The sequence below is a fragment of the Carassius gibelio genome, chromosome A4 (assembly GCF_023724105.1).
Source record: "Carassius gibelio isolate Cgi1373 ecotype wild population from Czech Republic chromosome A4, carGib1.2-hapl.c, whole genome shotgun sequence".
NCBI classification, from domain to species: Eukaryota; Metazoa; Chordata; class Actinopteri; order Cypriniformes; family Cyprinidae; genus Carassius; species Carassius gibelio.
Genome location: NC_068374.1, coordinates 29,696,593 through 29,714,925, shown reverse-complemented (window position 1 = coordinate 29,714,925; position 18,333 = coordinate 29,696,593). Strand labels below are relative to the sequence as shown.

Here is an 18,333-nt window from a genome sequence, read left to right as displayed (position 1 = left end):
TGAACAAACAATGAATAATACATTTATTACTGTATTTATTCATCTTCGTTAATGTTAGTTAATGAAAATACAGTTATTAATTGTTAGTTCATGGTAATTAACAGTGCATTAACTAATGTTAACAAGCACAACTTTTGATTTAAATAATGCATTAGTAAATGTTGAAATTAACATGAACTAAGACTTATAAATGCTGTAGAAGGATTGTTCTTGCTTAGTTCATGTTAACGAAAGTAGTTAACTAACATTAACTAATGGAACCTTATTCTAAAGTGTTACCAATTAAAGTAATATGTTTTGACCATAAAATATATTAATTATCAATTAATTGTTCATGAAATGTTTTTTTTTATTAAATTACATACCAGTTAGTTTAAATTTCATAAATTATGTTTATGAACAAAAGTCTGATCAGTGATGCATTAAAAAGGTGAGGTATGGAGCAGCTCACCTGAGCAAATGACTCCAGCATCATATCGATGATCACAGTTATGAACACCCCATCCTAATGATCTACAGTCCTTCAGGGTGGACTCTGATCCACTACAGGCCACGTCATCCATCCAGATTGGTCCTGATCCTTGTCCAAAGTAAGCCCCATACACTGCATTTAAAGCCTCTCCACAGCTCAGCTCTCTACACACCACTGCAGCATCAGTCAGATCCCAGTTCCAATCACACACTGTTCCCCACTGACCATCTATATTCACCTCGACTCTACCACTGCAGGAACTGTTACCACCAACCAACCTTACAGTCTCAAAATCTGTAAATGAAAAGGAGAATGTAACAATAGAAAGCGAGAGAGAATTATGGTCATATAATTAGAATATCACCAAAAAGTTGATTTATTTCACTAATTCCATTCAAAAAAACTTGCATATTATATTCATTCATTACGCACAGACTGATATATTTCAAATGTTAATTTATTTGAATTTTGATGATTATAACTGACAACTAAGGAAAATCCCAAATTCAGTATCTCAGAAAATTTGAATATTGTGAAAAGGTTCAATATTGAAGACATCTGGTGCCACACTCTAATCAGCTAATTAACTCAAAACACCTGCAAAAGCCTTTAAATGGTCTCTCAGTCTAGTTCTGTACACAATCATGTGGAAGAATGCTGACTTGACAGTTGTCCAAAAGACGGCCACTGACACCTTGCACAAGGAGGGAAAGACACAAAAGGACATTGCTAAAGAGACTGGCTGTTCACAGAGCTATGTCCAAGCACATTAATAGAGAGGCAAAGGGAAGGAAAATATGTGGTAGAAAAAAGTGTACAAGCAATAGGGATAACTGCACCCAGGAGAGGATTGTGAAATAAAACCCATTCAAAAATGTGGGGGAGATTCACAAAAAAGTGGACTGCAGCTGGAGTGAGTGCTTCAAAAACCACTACTAACAGACATATGAAAGACATGGGTTTCAGCTGTCGCATTCCTTGTGTCACGCCACTTTTGAACAACAGACAGTGCCAGAAGCATCTAAAGACAAAAAGGACTGGACTGCTGCTGAGTGGTCCAAAGTTATGTTCCCTGATGAAAGTAAATTTTGCATTTCCTTTGGAAATCAGGGTCCCATAGTCTGGTGGAAGAGAGGAGAGGCACACAATCCATATTGCTTGTGGTCCAGTGTAAAAGTGTAATTACTAAAAGAGCTCCACGAGTGACGGGGTGTCTTTTTAAAGATGTCTTTCCACTCGTGCATTTCTGGATGTGGTTGCTTCCTGGCTCCATCTGATGGTCACGATCACTGCATCTCGTGCCTGGGCCTCGAGCACGCTGAGGCAGTGTTCATGGATGAGTCATGTTCTCCTTGTAGGAACATGATCATCGCGATGTTGCGATCAAGGCTCCTTTTCATCAAACAAGGTGGACTCCCCCTCCCTATGCCCCATTTTAGTTTCTCCTTTAAGAGGAGGGCTACTTCGGCTTATGGCCAGGGTGATCTGAGGATCACAATGAGGGCTTCACCGCCGAGTGAGTCTCCACGGGCCCCTCACTTTTCCAGTCAGATCCAGAGCTGACTGCTATGCTTGCCCGGGCCGCTGAGAGCGTTGGGTTGCCATGGAAGGCACCTCCATATCCCGAACGTTCAAGGCTGGATGATTGGTTCTTGGGGGTGCCGCATTCTGATTGTCGGCAGCCACCTCCATTTCCATTCTTCACAGAAGTGAATGAGGAGATCACTAGGTCCTGGAGGGCACCTTTTTCTGCAGAAGCAGAAGCAGACGGAGGCAATCAGACACATCCTGCTCCGGCGGCCCGCTGCTGCTGTCACCCAGCTGCCAGTCACAGCTCCTCCGCCTGCACGTCGCCAAGGGTGCCCTAGTGCTGCCTCCACCTCTGCCCCAACCCGGCCCGTAAAGCGCCAGGGCAAGTGGCGCCCCTGAGACGGGTGACATGGAGTCTCAGGATCCTGCTCTTCAGGAGATGGCGAAGGCACCGCTCCTTCCCCTGGAGAAGGGCCGGGTGGAGAATCTTTGGTTTACTTTTTGTTCTGTTCTGCCACTGGCTCCCCATCCAGTGGTACCCGAACATTCAACAAAAGAGCAGTTTCCTGTTTCTCTGGGTTTCAAGAGGGCCAGGATGGGGTGCACGAGTCATGCTGCTTGGGGTGCTTCATATGAGACCGCTTCAGCGTTGGTTTCACGATCGAGTCCCGAGATGGGCATGGCAATGCGGCACACACCAGGTCTTGGTTACCCCATCCTGCCACCAAACCTTCAGCCTGTGGTCGGACCTTGCCTTCTATAGGCAGGGGTTCCCCTAGTGCAAGTGTCCAGGCATGTTGTTGTTTCAACAGATGCCTCCGCCATCGACTGGGGTGCCATGTGCAATGGGCATGTAGCTTCAGGCACCTGGACAGGGCCTCGCCTGCAGTGGCATATCAATTGCCTCGAGTTGCTGGCAGTGTGGCATGCTCTGTGCCACTTCAGATCGGGGCTACGCGACAAGCATGTTCTGGTCCGTACGGACAACACTGCAACCTTTGCGTACATCAACCACCAAGGCGGTCTGCGCTCCCGTCGCATGTCGCAAATCGCCCGTCATCTCTTCCTTTGGAGTCAGAAACATCTGGGGACACTTCATGCTGTTCACGTCCCAGGCAAGCTCAATCGTCCAGCCGACGAGCTCTAATGACAGCCTGCCCTTCTGTGAGAATGGCGACTCCACCCCGAGACCGTCCAGCTGATCTGGAGACACTTCGGGGACACTCAGGTAGACCTGTTCGCCTCCCTGGACACGTCCCACTGCCAGCTTTTCTACTCCCTGTCTGAGGGGACCCTACACGCCTATGCGCTGAAGTGGAACCTGTTTATCGATTGATGTTTTTCCCGCCAGGAAGACCCCCGTAGATGCCCAATCGCGGTTGTGCTCTCCTTTCTGCAAGATGGGCTGGAGTGAAGGCTGTATCCCTCCACTCTCAAAGAGTATGTTGCTGCTATTGCCGCACATCACAATGCAGTAGATGGCAAGTCCATTGGGAAGCATGACCTGGTCATCAGGTTCCTTAAGGGGGCAAGGAGGCTGAACCCTCTGCACCCTCATCTGGTACCCTCTTGGGATCTCCCCTTGGACCTGATGGCCTTGAAGCAGGAGCCCTTAGAGCCTTTTCAATCAGTAGAGTTTAAGTTTCTGTCGCTGAAGACAGCACTCCTAACTGCATTGGCTTTGGTCAAGAGGGTCGGGGACCTGCAGGCGTTTTCGGTCAATGATACATGCCTCGAATTTGGGCCAGCCAACTCTAACGAGACCCCGGCCCGGATACGTGCCCAAAGTTCCTACCACACCCTTCAGGGATCAGGTGGTAAACTTGCAAAAGCAGCCCAGCCTTCGCCTTGCTCTGTCCCGTTCGTGCTCTGCGTATTTATGTGGACTGCACGCAGAGCTTCAGGACCTCAGACCAGCTCTTTCTCTGCTTCGGAGGACAGCAGAAGTGAAAGGCTCTCCAAACAAAGACTTGCCCACTGGATAGTGGAGGCTATAGTCTTAGCATATCAGGCCCGTCACTTAACGTGCCCCCTGGAAATGAGAGCACACTCTATAAGAGCTTTGGCTTCCTCCTGGGTTTTGGCACGGGGTGCCTCGATAGCAGACATCTGTAGAGCTGCTGTCTGGGCGATGCCTAATACGTTTGCGTGATTCTATAATCTTTGTGTAGAGCCTGTGTCCTCCCTACGGCCAGTCCATGTGTAATTCCACGTTACCTCCTATGCGCAGGATGTGGTTCCACAGCACCCCCCTACTTGGGTACGCTTTCCCAGTGTTATCCAATTCTCACTGTATGGAACAGCAGTGCGGGTTCCTCTGCCTAAGCCCTGTCCTGTCTTCCACCCCAACTGGTGTGGGGGGACTTGCCGGCTTTCGCAGGGCACTGGAGGGGGTCAGCAATAGTGGCGTTTTCCATACAGTCCCCGATTTCGTCAGTCACTGACGTAACGTTGAACGTCAATCAAATGACAAAGCTTATATACACTGGAGCTACACATGAATGTGACAATTCTAAAACACAACCATCATATGATTTCTAATTTCAGTAATAAATGTTTTAAAGGTTAAACATTGACATTTTACCAGAACATATCAGTCCCACGTTGTTTTCTTGAGAGCACTGTATGTCATGTGAAGTTGGACACAAAAGAATAAATGATTCATTTCCTCTACACTGAATCTCTTGTGTCCACATCTGAGCATCTCTTTTGACAAAAGCAGCTGCTCCCAGCACCTGTACAGGAGAACCACAGCCCAGCTCTCTACACACAACCTCTGCATCCTGCTGGTCAAAAACAGCAGCACACACTGACATCCACATCTGATTATGAAGGATCTCTAACCTCCCAGAGCAGCGAGAACCTCCAACCAATCTGATGCCTGAACAAAGAAAGAAAAATAAACATTGGTAACATTTCCTTCAAAATACATACACAGATACTTCAGTAGGTTAGTGTTTTTAGTAATATTTACACAATACAGAAGACCATCTGTCTAGGGTTATGATATAGACATAAAACAATAACAAGTCAGTGTCAGTGTAAAAAATTCATGACATTAAATTACCAAAATAAAATGAGCAAAATGTTCATATACATGACAATCACCTATTTTATTTACTTTAGACAAAGTGCTATTTGTACACTGAATGTCCACGTTTAAATTAATTTGTGGATGGCTTGTACATAAGACAGAGTTGATAGCATGTGCAAGAGTGGCATGACCGTTTAGTGAATTTGCTCCAAAAAGGATTGAAGATCACTCTCATTCACCTGAACAAATGACACCAGCATCTTTGCTATGATCACATCTGCTTTTACCCCATCCGAATGATCCACAGTTCTTCAGTGTAGATTCAGATCCAGTACATAATACTGTAGTCATCCAGATTGGTCCTGATCCCGATCCAAAACGAGAATCACCCATAGCATCTACAGGTTCTCCACAGTCCAGCTCTCTACACACCACTGCAGCATCAGTCATATCCCAGAAATCATGACACACTGTTCCCCACTGACCTCTATGAAGAACCTCCACTCGACCAGCACAGCGACTGTGACCATCAACCAACCGCACATTCACACTGTCTGTATAATACACAAAGAGAATGAAACAAAAAATATTGAAAGAGAAAGAAAAAGAAAATTTGAGATGCAAAACGACTCAAACATTCTACATTTTAAAAAGGATTTAAAAGGAAAATAATTCTAACCTGCAAACATCAGACCAACATCATTGTCATGTGAACAGTTGTTTTCATGCGATGGTGATGTTGGACAGAGATGAATCTGAGACTCATTTCCTCTGCACTGAATCTCTTGTGTCCACATCTGAGCGTCTCCTTTGTCAAAAGCAGCTGCTCCCAGCACCTGTACAGGAGCCCCACAGTCCAGCTCTCTACACACAACCTCTGCATCCTGCTGGTCAAAGACAGCATCACACACTGACATCCACGTCTGATTATGAAGGATCTCTAACCTCCCAGAGCAGCGAGAACCTCCAACCAGTCTGACATCTGAACAATGAAAAAAAAAAAAAAAAAAAAAAAATATATATATATATATATATATATATATATATATATATATAAACACTGGTAACACTTCATAATAAGATTCATCTTGTTAAAGGGATACTTCACCCAAAAATGAAAATTATGTAATTAATAACTCACCCTCATGTTACTCAAGTCAGTGTACTGTTTGAGAAAATTAATTACTCCGGGATATTGGTTTGTTTGAACTCAGAGGAAGTGTCAGCCACATTAAAAAAGTTAACAGCTTAAGTCATTTGTGGATTAATGCGTATTGGAGACGCGAACGGTTTAAAAACGATTTAGTTCCATTTGGTGAACTGTTTCTAAAAGATCCGGTTACATCGCATGATTCGTTTGCGAACCGGATATGACAAACTGCTGTGTTTTGAACTGTCTTACAACAGACACTGTAATGTTCGGCCTTCTGTTATTCAAGAAGTCACGCATGAACATTTGTGCTGCTAGCTTCTATGAGCAGCAAGCTATATTTTTATTTTATAGACATCCTCAACATGGTATGTCCAACAACTTTCTGTCTGCTTGTTCGTCTATCTACAACATAAGCATCACACAGAAGGAAAGGCTATACTGCCACCTTGTGGTTACTCAATAGAATGCCTATCATTACATCCCCTTTCCAAAGTTATAAAACAAAGGTTAACTAAACAGCTCTTTTTTTTTTTTTTTTTAACTTAACTTTTAACTTTGCTTGTAATAAAGCCTTACGAACATGCAAAAAGTCAAAATGTTAACAATAACAAGGCACTCTACTCTAAACAACAATGTAAAGCATTATACTTTTTCAATAAGTCTCTCAGGTGGTTTTCTAGGTCTAGTAGACCTTCTGATTGGTTCAGTCATTTGAGAGGCTGTGGTATTAGGCTCAGCTTGGTGTGCATTCGGTGTATCATTTTGTTTTTCAGATTCAGTTTCACCGTGTTTGTCAGTGTCCTCATGAGTCTTTAACAGACTCCTCCTGTTTCTCCTCACTTTTTGTCCATCCTCTGTTTCCACAACGTAAGATCTAGGTCCGACTTCACTGAGCACGGTCGCTTTTCTGTCCCAGCAATTAGGTCCCTCGATTCTCACAGTGTCCTTTTCACAAAGAGGTTCCAGACTTTTTGTAGCTCTGTCATAGGCCATTTTTTGTCTGATTTTGAGTCTCTTTTTGTTGTTAATCCAGTTGTTATTGTCTCGTCCTGGTTGCAATTGTGGTAGCGTGGTGCGGAGCTTGCGACACATAAGCAGCTCAGCAGGGGACGCTCCACACTCCAGAGGTGCAGCTCTGTAGCTAAGTAAAGCAAGGTGAGGATCAGTCTTACCGTCCTTGGCTTTCTTCAGTAGTCTCTTAACAATTTGTACTCCCTTTTCAGCCTGACCATTGGCTTGTGGGTACAATGGGCTTGAGGTAACATGCTGGAATCCGTAGTACTTCGCAAACTCTTTAAACTCTCCACAGTCATACTGCGGACCGTTGTCACTCACAACACATTGTGGGATTCCGTGTCTGGCAAAGAACCCTTTCATGTGCACTATAACAGACTGTGCGGTGGTGCTGGAGAGTTGCGCAATCTCAGGGTAGTTCGAGTAATAGTCTATAACAAGAAGATAATCCTTGCCATACAGATGAAATAAATCTGTGCCCACCTTTTGCCAAGGGGCAGTGGGAAGGTCAGCCACCAGCATTGGCTCCTTGACTTGTTTGTAGTGGTGTCTGAGGCAGATGTCACATTTCTCAATCATTTCCTCTATGTCTTTGTTGATACCTGGCCAGTAGATGGCTTCACGTGCTCTTCTCTTACATTTTTCCACTCCCAGGTGTCCTTCATGAAGACGTTGAAGCATGTCCTTGCGCATGGTCTGTGGGATAACAATCCTGTTCTTTCTCAGCAGGAGTCCTTTTGACATACACAGCTCTGCCCGCACCGGGAAAAACTGTGGGCAAACTCCTTTTGACCATCCGTTGTTTACACAGTGAGACACTTTGTGTAACATGGAGTCTTTTGCTGTCTCTTTAACAATCTGCTGCAGTATGGTGTCTGATGCAGGCAGTGAGGCAGTGACCATGTTGATGTGTATTTCAATATCTTCTGCTGCGGTGTTCTCAGCTGTGCCACTGTTGAGTTCTGGTGCTCTAGAAAGTGTGTCAGCAAGCACTATGTATTTACCTGGCGTGTATATTAGGTCAAAGTCATAGCGCTGCAATGTCATCATCATACGTTGGATTCTGGGCGACATGTCATTGAGATTCTTTTTACGGATTGATATGAGTGGTTTATGATCAGTTTCTGCTGTGAATGTGGGCAGTCCATAAACATAAGTGTGAAATTTCCCACACCCAAACACTAGGCCCAGCGTCTCCTTCTCAATCTGAGCATAGCGTTTTTCAGTCTCAGTCATCGATCTTGATGCATATGCTACAGGTTGCCATTTTTCTTCATTCATTTGTAGCAATACGGCTCCTAGTCCGTCTTTTGATGCATCAGTGGAGACTTTGGTTGGTTTTGTTGGATCAAAGTAGGTTAAAACTGGTTCAGCAGTCACAGTTCTCTTCAGTTCTTTCCATTCTTTTTCATGTTTTGTGGTCCACTCAAATGCAACGTTGTGATGCAGCAGTTCTCTGAGGCATTTCGTTTTTGAGGAGAGGTTGGGAATGAACTTACCCAGAAAGTTTACCATCCCCATTGCTCGCAAAACTCCTTTTTTATCAGTTGGAGCTGGCATATTCAGTATGGCTTGCACTTTTGTTTTGTCTGGAAGCACGCCGTTTGCTGTGAGCTTGTCTCCTAAGAATGTCATTTCTGTCACTCCAACAAGACATTTCTCTCTTTTTAGTTTTAGTCCATACTTTTTCACTCTCTGTAACAGCTTCTCAAGTCTCTCATCATGTTGTTGTTTTGTGTTTCCCCAGACAACTATGTCATCAATGTACACTCGTGTTCCTTCCAGACCCTCTATGATTGACTCCATAGCTCTGTGAAAGATCTCTGGCGCTGACTTGATGCCAAATGGAAGCCTCAGAAAACAGTAACGCCCAAATGGTGTGTTAAAGGTGGTGTACCTGCTGCTTTCTGGGTCCAGTTTCAGCTGCCAAAATCCATGCGAGGCGTCTAATTTGCTGAAGTACTTTGCACCGGCCATGTCACTCAGAATTTCTTCTCTCTTTGGGATTTGATAATGTTCTCTTTTAATATTTTCATTCAAATCTTTAGGATCTAGGCAGACACGTAACTCAGGGGAGTTTCTTTTTTTAACACATGTGATGGAATTTACCCAGTCTGTGGGCTCTTCCACTCGCTCGATGACTCCCATCTGTGTCATTCTGTTCAGTTCCTTTTTAAGTCCTGCTTTAAGAGGTGCTGGCACTCTCCTTGGGGCATGCACTACAGGTTTAGCATCTTCCTTGAGCTGTATTTTGTAAGTGTAAGGTAGTGTACCATGTCCTTTAAAGACAGTCGCGTATTTGTTCACAATACTTGTACTACCTTCGCTTTGTGACAGCATTTTGATTTGATTGTCTATTTTTATGTTATCACTGTTGATCTGGTAGATCCTCTTGACTAGTCCAAGATCTTCAGATGCTTTGTCTCCGAGGATCGACTCGTGTCCACTTGGCACTATTGTAAACATCAAGTGGTGTTGTCTGCCTTTTGCAGTCAATTTGAGCCTACAACTACCCATAGTTTTTATTGGCTGATTGTTGTATGCTTTTAATGACATTGTCTTGTCTGCAACTCTTTTTGGTTTCTCTTCAAGAGCTTTCAGATCATTTTCATTGATCAAGTTGGCTTTGGCTCCGGTGTCAATTTTGAAGGTTACTAGTGTCCCATTGACTAACAGAGGTGCAGTCCATTTATCATCTTTTACTGCACGTACAGCATGCTCTGTGTCACTTGCTTTTTGGGGCTGTACGTAGCTTTTCTCACACGACACCATTTTGATGAAAAATGTCTCGCTCAAATCATCACTGTCATCTGGGTCATCATGCACTATGTGTATTTTTTTTCTGGTATGACACATTTTCGCATAGTGATTATGCTTTTTACACTTTGCACATGTTTTTCCAAATGCAGGGCATTGTCTCGGTCTGTGCGTTTCACCACACTTCTTACAGTCAAACTGTGTTTGATCATCGTCTCTCTTTTTGTCTTTTTGTTTGAACTTGAACTGTGATTTTCCTTTCATTTTCACTACATTCACGGACTCGCTTTCTTGGTCATATGGCACCGCTTGAAAAGTAAGAGCATGTTGCTTTGCCAGCTCATTAGCTTGACATATTTTTATTGCACTTGCCAGTGTGAGATCCGCTTCCCTCAACAGCTTTTCTCTTAGCTTCTTTTCATTTGTCCCATAAACAATCTGATCCCTTATCATTGAGTTTTTTAGATCACCAAAGTTGCAGGACTGAGCTTTTATTTTGAGATCGGTGAGATAATTATCAAACGACTCACCAGGCTGTTGGAGACGAGAACGAAATACATATCTCTCGTATGTTTCATTTTTTTTCGAAAGACAGTGTTCATCAAACTTCTTTAGGACCTCGTCAAACTTGTCTTTATCGTCGGGTTCATTATACACAAAGGTGTTGAATACTTCAATAGCCTCCGCTCCTGCGATGGTTAGCAAAAGGGCTATTTTTCTTTCTTCCGCCCGACGATCAACTCCAACCGCGGCAATGTAGAGCTGAAATTGTTGCTTGAAGGTTCGCCAGTTCGCATCCACATTCCCCGTCATTTTCAGCGGAGTTGGTGGTTTTACTGCGTCCATCTTGCATCAGTTCTTTTCCTGACCCCAGTCCTGGTACCATGTAATGTTCGGCCTTCTGTTATTCAAGAAGTCACGCATGAACATTTGTGCTGCTAGCTTCTATGAGCAGCAAGCTATATTTTTATTTTATAGACATCCTCAACATGGTATGTCCAACAACTTTCTGTCTGCTTGTTCGTCTATCTACAACATAAGCATCACACAGAAGGAAAGGCTATACTGCCACCTTGTGGTTACTCAATAGAATGCCTATCATTACAGACACGGAAGAGAAGACAATGCTGAATAAAGTCGTAGTTTTTGCAATTTTTGGACCAAAATGTATTTTCGATGCTTCAAAAAATTCTAACTGACTGTTAACCTTTCCTGTTTCTGTTTCCTAACCGTGGTTGGGGGAGACAGAGGAGATCCGTCTTCTCCTGGGCCGGAAGTTCTCCTCCTGGGGTTAACTCCCTAAACTTCACGCTGCTTAGTGCGATGGTAGCATATAAAAACAAAGAGGCCGTCTTGCCGAAGAGTTTAGGTGCTTTATTTTGCTGGCTGCACTGAAATACGCTGCACACAGCTAACTACCTGCACTGGTCACCCATAGACAGTAAAAGAAATGGACACAGCGACCCCACTGGAACTCAATTGAGACAAATGAAGCCCAGTTTTAGCGTTTTTTAGCACTTCCCTTTCTGACGCGCAGACTCAAACGAAGCTTGAAGACGTCAGCAACCTGTCTGACAGATGTAAATCTTCTAGTAGCTGTGAATGCAAACTGCCATCGTTAATCTTGCAGAGACGGTGAGCTTGAGCAGGGAGTTCTTTGTCGTGAGTGAGCAGGAGTAAGTATTCTGATTGATTATTTTGTATAGTATTTTAAAATGTAACGCCAGTACGCCATATTAAGTTAATTGCCTACGAGCTTCTCCTCCAGTCTGTACGGTAATGCGACAGAGAGACGAGTGGTTATGACGCAATCGTTAGCCTATTTTTTACTAAAACTGTTTCTACGGGGCCATAATGTAACATAGAAGGTAATGGAGCCCTTTATACATTGTCGTGTATCTTTAGAAATAAATAATGGACAAACAGAGTCTTTAAACGCCTCAGATGTAAAGTTATTCGCTGTCAAAGTGACGCCAAAATGAATGGGAGTCAATGGGAATGCTAACGCAAGTGAAGTTCTGCTAAAAGATGGCAGCCCCCACCCGACTTCAACTTCCGGTCGAGTTCCTTGCCCCTTGCGGTCACCGTATCACTCTCACACACACTCATCCGCTGCTTCGCGGGGATCAGACAGGGGGGAGGGGCGCACCTCGGACATGCACACTCACTCACTCTCATTCACACAAACACACTGAGCTGTCCTAAACTAAACACATTGAAGACACATCCCACAACATGACCCTCTGATGTCACTTTTATGATGTTTTTATTACCTTTCTGGACATGGACAGTATACTGTACACACAGCTTCAATGGAGGGACTGAGAGCTCTCGGACTAAAACTAAAATATCTTAAACTGTGTTCCAAAAATAAACGGAGGTCTTAAGGGTTTGGAACAACATGAGGGTAAGTTATTAATGACATAATTTTGAAAATTGGGCGAACTAACCCTTTAACATCAGGTTATCCCATTATAACATTAGTTATCCCAATGTAATTATGCAAACAGTTATTTTAAAACATTTAAGTTTTATTAATCAGTATACTATTGTTCATTTCAGTTCAGTCTTGCTCATCATAAAAATTTATATAACATTTACCTGAATTAATAAATGTTGGAAAAGTATGATTCTTTGATAGATCATGAAACATAATGCTAATCTATTTAACCCCACTGTAACATATTATCAGATATTAAACTATGTATGTCTGATGCTTATTTTAGACCTGGACATTATTTGTGTCATGAAACACACTGGTACATTTTTTAACAACAAAATTCTTGTCATCCTTGGTTAACTATTAAGAATTATTCATTATTTTTAAAAGAAAAACTTTTTATTTCTAAATTTGGAAAAACTGTTGAAATAAATACGAATTTTAAAGAAAGGTTTATTTAAGGCAGGTGGTTCATCACTGAGGACAGGTTTGAAGTAGTTTACCTGAGCAGATGACTCCAGCATCATTACTATGACCACAATCATGTTTACCCCATCCTCTTGACCCACACATCTTCAAAGTGGACTCTGATCCAGTACACAAGACAAAACTCATCCAGATTGGTCCTGATCCTGGTCCAAAATGAGCATCACCCAGAGCATCTATAGGTTCCCCACAGTCCAGCTCTCTACAAACCACTGCAGCATCAGCCATATCCCAACCAGCGTCACACACTGTTCCCCACTGACCTCTATGAAGAACCTCCACTCTACCATCACAGTGACTGTAACCATTAACCAGTCTCACATTCACACTGTCTAAATAATGAATAGAAAGAATGGCAGATGTATAGAAAATAGAGGACAGAGGGAAATAAATAATAAAATTGGGCAGTAACACAGATACGCACACAAAAGGTAAAAAATAAAAATAGTTTTACTCAAAGAAAATGAATTCCAACCTGTACACATCAGTCCAAAATCTTTGTCATGATAACAGTTGTTTTCATGTGATAGTGATGCTGGACAGAGGTGAATCTGAGACTCATCTCCTCTGCACTGAATCTCTTGTGTCCACATCTGAGAGTCTCCTTTGTCAAAAGCAGCTGCTCCCAGCACCTGTACAGGAGCCCCACAGTCCAGCTCTCTACACACAACCTCTGCATCCTGCTGGTCAAAGACAGCATCACACACTGACATCCACGTCTGATTATGAAGTATCTCTACCCTCCCATAGCAGCGAGATCCTCCAACCAGTCTGATGCCTGAAACAACAAAAGAATAAGAAACATTGGTAACACTTCATATTAAAAGGACATTTCACCCAAAAATTTTAATTATGTCATTAATAACTAACCCTCATGTCGTTCCAAACCCGTAAGACCGGAACACAGTTTAAGATATTTTAGATTTAGTCCGAGAGCTTTCTGTCCCTCCATTGAAAATGTATGTACGGTGTCCATGTCCAGAAAGGTAATAAAAACATCATCAAAGTAGTCCATGTGACATCAGAGAGTCAGTTAGAATTTGTTGAAGCATCGAAAATACATTTGAGCAGTGAACGCGCTCACAACAGACCCAGAAGAGAAGACAATGCTGAATAAAGTCGTAGTTTTTGTTATTTTTGGACCAAAATTTATTTTTGATGCTTCAACAAATTCTACCTGACCCTCTGAAGTCAAATGGACTACTTTGATGATGTTTTTATTATCTTTCTGGACATGGACTATGTATGAACTGTATATAGATTTTCAATGGAGGGACAGAAGGCTCTCGGACTATATATAAAATATCTTAAACTGTGTTCCGAAGATGAATGGAGGTCTTACGGATTTGGAACGACATGAGGGTGAGTCATTAATGACATAATTTTCATTTTTGGGTAAACTAACTCTTTAAGGATTAATTTGTTAACATCAATTAATGCATTCAGTATCATGAACACAATCAACAGTTATTTGAAATCATTAATTAATCTAGGTTAATGTTAAATTTTTAACTCATAATTGTTCATCATGATGTATTAATGTTGATTTATACAAACTGATCAGTTTAAAAGTAAATGTACATTGTGAAAAAAAAAATTGTTGTCGTAAACAAAAAGATTTTTACTGAATATTTTACAAGAAAATGCTGTTTGTCTTTTTCAGTGTAGAAAGAAGATTAACTAGTTAACAAAATACAGTTAATAAGATTATTTGTTATTTCATAAAACTTAAAGTTTAACCTCATAATGTGTTAACAAATATTAAATATGCGTTATGTATAATGTTATTTTTATACTTTATATGTAATGTTTATTTTAGACCTGGGCCCGGTTCCCCGATAACGCTCACTCTTAGCGCGCTAAGAAGACCTCGAAAGATATATCTTACCAAAGTTGTTTATGTTCCTAAGTGTGTTCCCCGAAGTGTCCCTTATGAAGCTTCTTAGCACGCTGCCTCGTACGTCCGAGGTTACAAGAGCGCTGTCCAAAGTCAGGGTGCTGAATTAGTTGGCATCGATTGCTCATGAATCGATTTTCCACTTCACGCGAAGGTGCAATACAGCGTTAAGAAAGACAACACGTTCTATGCAAATGAATCATTCCTCAAATTATTACAGTAACATTTATTTTAACATAGTTTAAGTTATCAGTAAAATATAGACTATAAATTAAATTATCATATGGTCAGTAATATGTTCACGCGATATGTTGTGACGGTTAGACGAACCGGCTATCCCTTGCCAATCATCTATCCCGTTGTGCCACTTGTGCCGCTTCTTGACATGGGTTTAACGACTTATAAAAATTATATAATACACTTTTATATTAATGGTAAGGTACTTTCCAATCAGAATTGATTGGAAAGCAGCTGCAGTTACTTCTGTTTAATGCAGTATTGATTGCAACTGGTTTATGTTTTTAATAAAAAGCAACCTACCTACAATGAACAGAGAGAGAGAGAGTTAGATACAAAATATGCTGGGGAAGCAACGTAAAAAAGGGCACCAAGCCTCTCGTCAGAGGAACTTGAAGTTTTGCTGGACCTTGCCACCAGGTCAGATAACACACCCCTATGGTCCACTATAACCTGCACGTTTATGGCCGCGTCTCCCTTTCGCGATAAGTAGCCTACGCCTGATCAATCACAGATGGATTGCCGATAGGGATGAGGGCCATCCACCAGGATGCAATCCCCGGCATGGCGCAGAAGGGCGTTGGTGACATTGTGGACGCACCTCCACACAGAGGTCTTGATTAGGCTGTAGCCCTCTCCCACGACCTCGAACAATCTCTCTGTAACAACAAAAAAAAAAGAAAGGAAAAAAAAGTAGCGCTGGGCTTTAGGGCTTAAAGCAAAATTCCGCCGCGTTTGCCTGGCAAGCGCAGGTCTGAGAAGGTCCAGCAGCTCCATAATGAGCTGTCTTGGGAGGGCACATTTTTTTTAATATAGCCACGTCAGGCAAAATGTCAAAAGGACTTAAGTTTTGCCGAATAAAAAAATTGACATGGGCTAAACGGCTCCGCGTCCACGTCCGGCTCCGTCTTTGATTCAATACAATGACACGTTGGATCGCTGCCATATAGTTGGTCGGTTACTGGACACCACCGTGCTAACCCATTTATAGATATTAGCCATTTAGAGCCAAATTGTTTGCCAGATTTTAATTTTTAAAAAATTGATTGTCAATTCGCTTTAATTACATTACGAAAAAGCATACCACCACATAAAGTCAACTTCATAAATAGGCCTGTATCCATTGCGAACATAATTTATTATGAGTCTTAAAAAATAACATAAAATCATTGTTGAGCCAAAACATTGTCAACATACCATAGTTTGACTTATACTTCGCTGCGCTGATTTCTAAAGACTGCTGTACAGTACCATCTTGAGCTCAAACAACGCTAAGAGAGAGCTTATGAATGGTCCAGACCAACCTTACGAAAGTATGACTTACAGAAGATATACTTAGCGTACGAACGTGTCGGGAATCGTGCCATAAGGTTAAGAGAGAGGTTAAGGAATAGGTTTAGAACTACTTAGCGATAAGACCGTTTTGGGGAACCGGGCCCTGGACATTATTACATGAAAAAAAAAAGTGGTACAATTTTTAATCATATAAAAATTTAATTAGCTGGTCATCCATGAAGCACCATTTATTAATTTAAAAACAAGATTAATCACTATGGACCGATTTGAAGTAATTTACCTGAGCAGATGACTCCAGAATCTTTACTATGATCACAGTTTTGTTTACCCCATCCTTCTGACCCACACATCTTCAAAGTGGACTCTGATCCAGAACACAAGACAAAACTCATCCAGATTGGTCCTGATCCTGATTCAAATTCAAAATGAGCAGCACTCAGAGCATCTACAGGTTCTCCACAGTCCAGCTCTCTACAAACCACTGCAGCATCAGCCATATCCCAACCATCATCACACACTGTTCCCCACTGACCTCTGTGAAGAACCTCCACTCTACCAGCACAGCGACTGTGACCACCAACTAACCTAACATTCAGATGGTCTGTAAACAAAGAGAACGAGAGATAAAGAAACATTAAAGGACAGAGGGAAAAAAAATATTGCTGAAATAGAGACATAATCAAGAAAACAACTGAAAAATAAATGTCAACCTTCGCACACCAGTCCAACATCACTGTCATGTGAACAGGTGTTTTCATGTGATGGTGATGTTGAACAGAGGTGAATCTGAGATTCGTCTCCTCTACACTGAATCTCTTGTGTCCACATCTGAGCATCTCCTTTGTCAAAAGCAGCTGCTCCCAGCACCTGTACAGGAGCCCCACAGTCCAGCTCTCTACACACAACCTCTGCATCCTGCTGGTCAAAGACAGCGTCACACACTGACATCCACATCTGATTATGAAGGATCTCTAACCTCCCAGAGCAGCGAGATCCTCCAACCAGCCGGACTTCTGTAACAACACAGATAATTTAAATAGTTGTTGTCAATAACAATAACACCACCAACAACAATAATAATAATGATAATAATAATAATAATAATAATAATAATAATAATAATAATAATAATAGAAGTAGTAGAGACACAGTGAAGAAAAATGTGAAGGAGTGCATTAATAATTGTAATTATTCATGGAACAGATGTGATATTAAATGTTTTTAGAAAGTGTAGATTCTGTGTTTTGTTTAGTTTATGTTTGTGGAATATGAAAAATTTTCAGTGATTTCATAACTTGTAACAGCTCACCTGAGCAGATGACTCCAGCATCTTTACTATGATCACAACGATATTTACCCCATCCCCCTGATGCACAGTTCTTCAATGTGGACTCTGATCCAGTACACATGACATAATTTATCCAGATTGGCCCTGATCCTGGTCCAAAATAAGAATCACCCAGAGCATCTACAGGTTCTCCACAGTCCAGCTCTCTACACACCACTGCAGCTTCAGTCATATCCCACCAGTCATCACACACTGTTCCCCACTGACCTCTATGAAGAACCTCCACTCGCCCAGCACAGCGACTGTGACCACCAACCAACCTCACATTCATACTGTCTGTTAGTGCAACAGATAAATAAGACACCAAGAGAAAGAAAAGAGGAATAACAAGATTGAAAAAATAAGAATGTGAAGAAAATAACAGCTTTAATAAATTTGTTACAGTATAACCACGTCATAATACTATTACATAAAGGTTTGATTTGAGATGATTTTCCCTCTTGAAGCATAAACCTACCAGAGGTGATGAGTTTTATCATATAGCACAGAAATATGAGCATCCGACAGTTCTCCATCATCTCCTGCTCAACAAACTATTTTCGTCAGCTGAAAATGCAGCACAAGTTTCTCCTCTGCTCCTTCAAACACACTGAAGAAACTGGCTCCTGTCAGCCCCCTAAAGAGAGAGAGAGAGATTCACAGCTGCCAATGACACTCACTGTTACCTTA

General features: G+C 42.0%; 1 protein-coding gene across 1 annotated transcript in view; it reads right to left on the bottom strand.

Annotated features, from left to right (window-relative positions):
* Positions 1-17,935, bottom strand: part of LOC127971109 (deleted in malignant brain tumors 1 protein-like) — a 58,455-nt gene extending 40,520 nt beyond the window's left edge. Inside the window, 9 exon segments of the mRNA XM_052573918.1 lie at positions 4,574-4,883; positions 5,276-5,590; positions 5,716-6,024; positions 6,975-9,283; positions 12,879-13,218; positions 13,362-13,664; positions 16,597-16,917; positions 17,009-17,329; positions 17,626-17,935. Of these exon segments, the coding sequence (XP_052429878.1) occupies positions 4,574-4,883; positions 5,276-5,590; positions 5,716-6,024; positions 6,975-9,283; positions 12,879-13,218; positions 13,362-13,664; positions 16,597-16,917; positions 17,009-17,329; positions 17,626-17,935 (4,838 nt within the window).
* Positions 17,936-18,333: the final 398 nt, after the last annotated feature.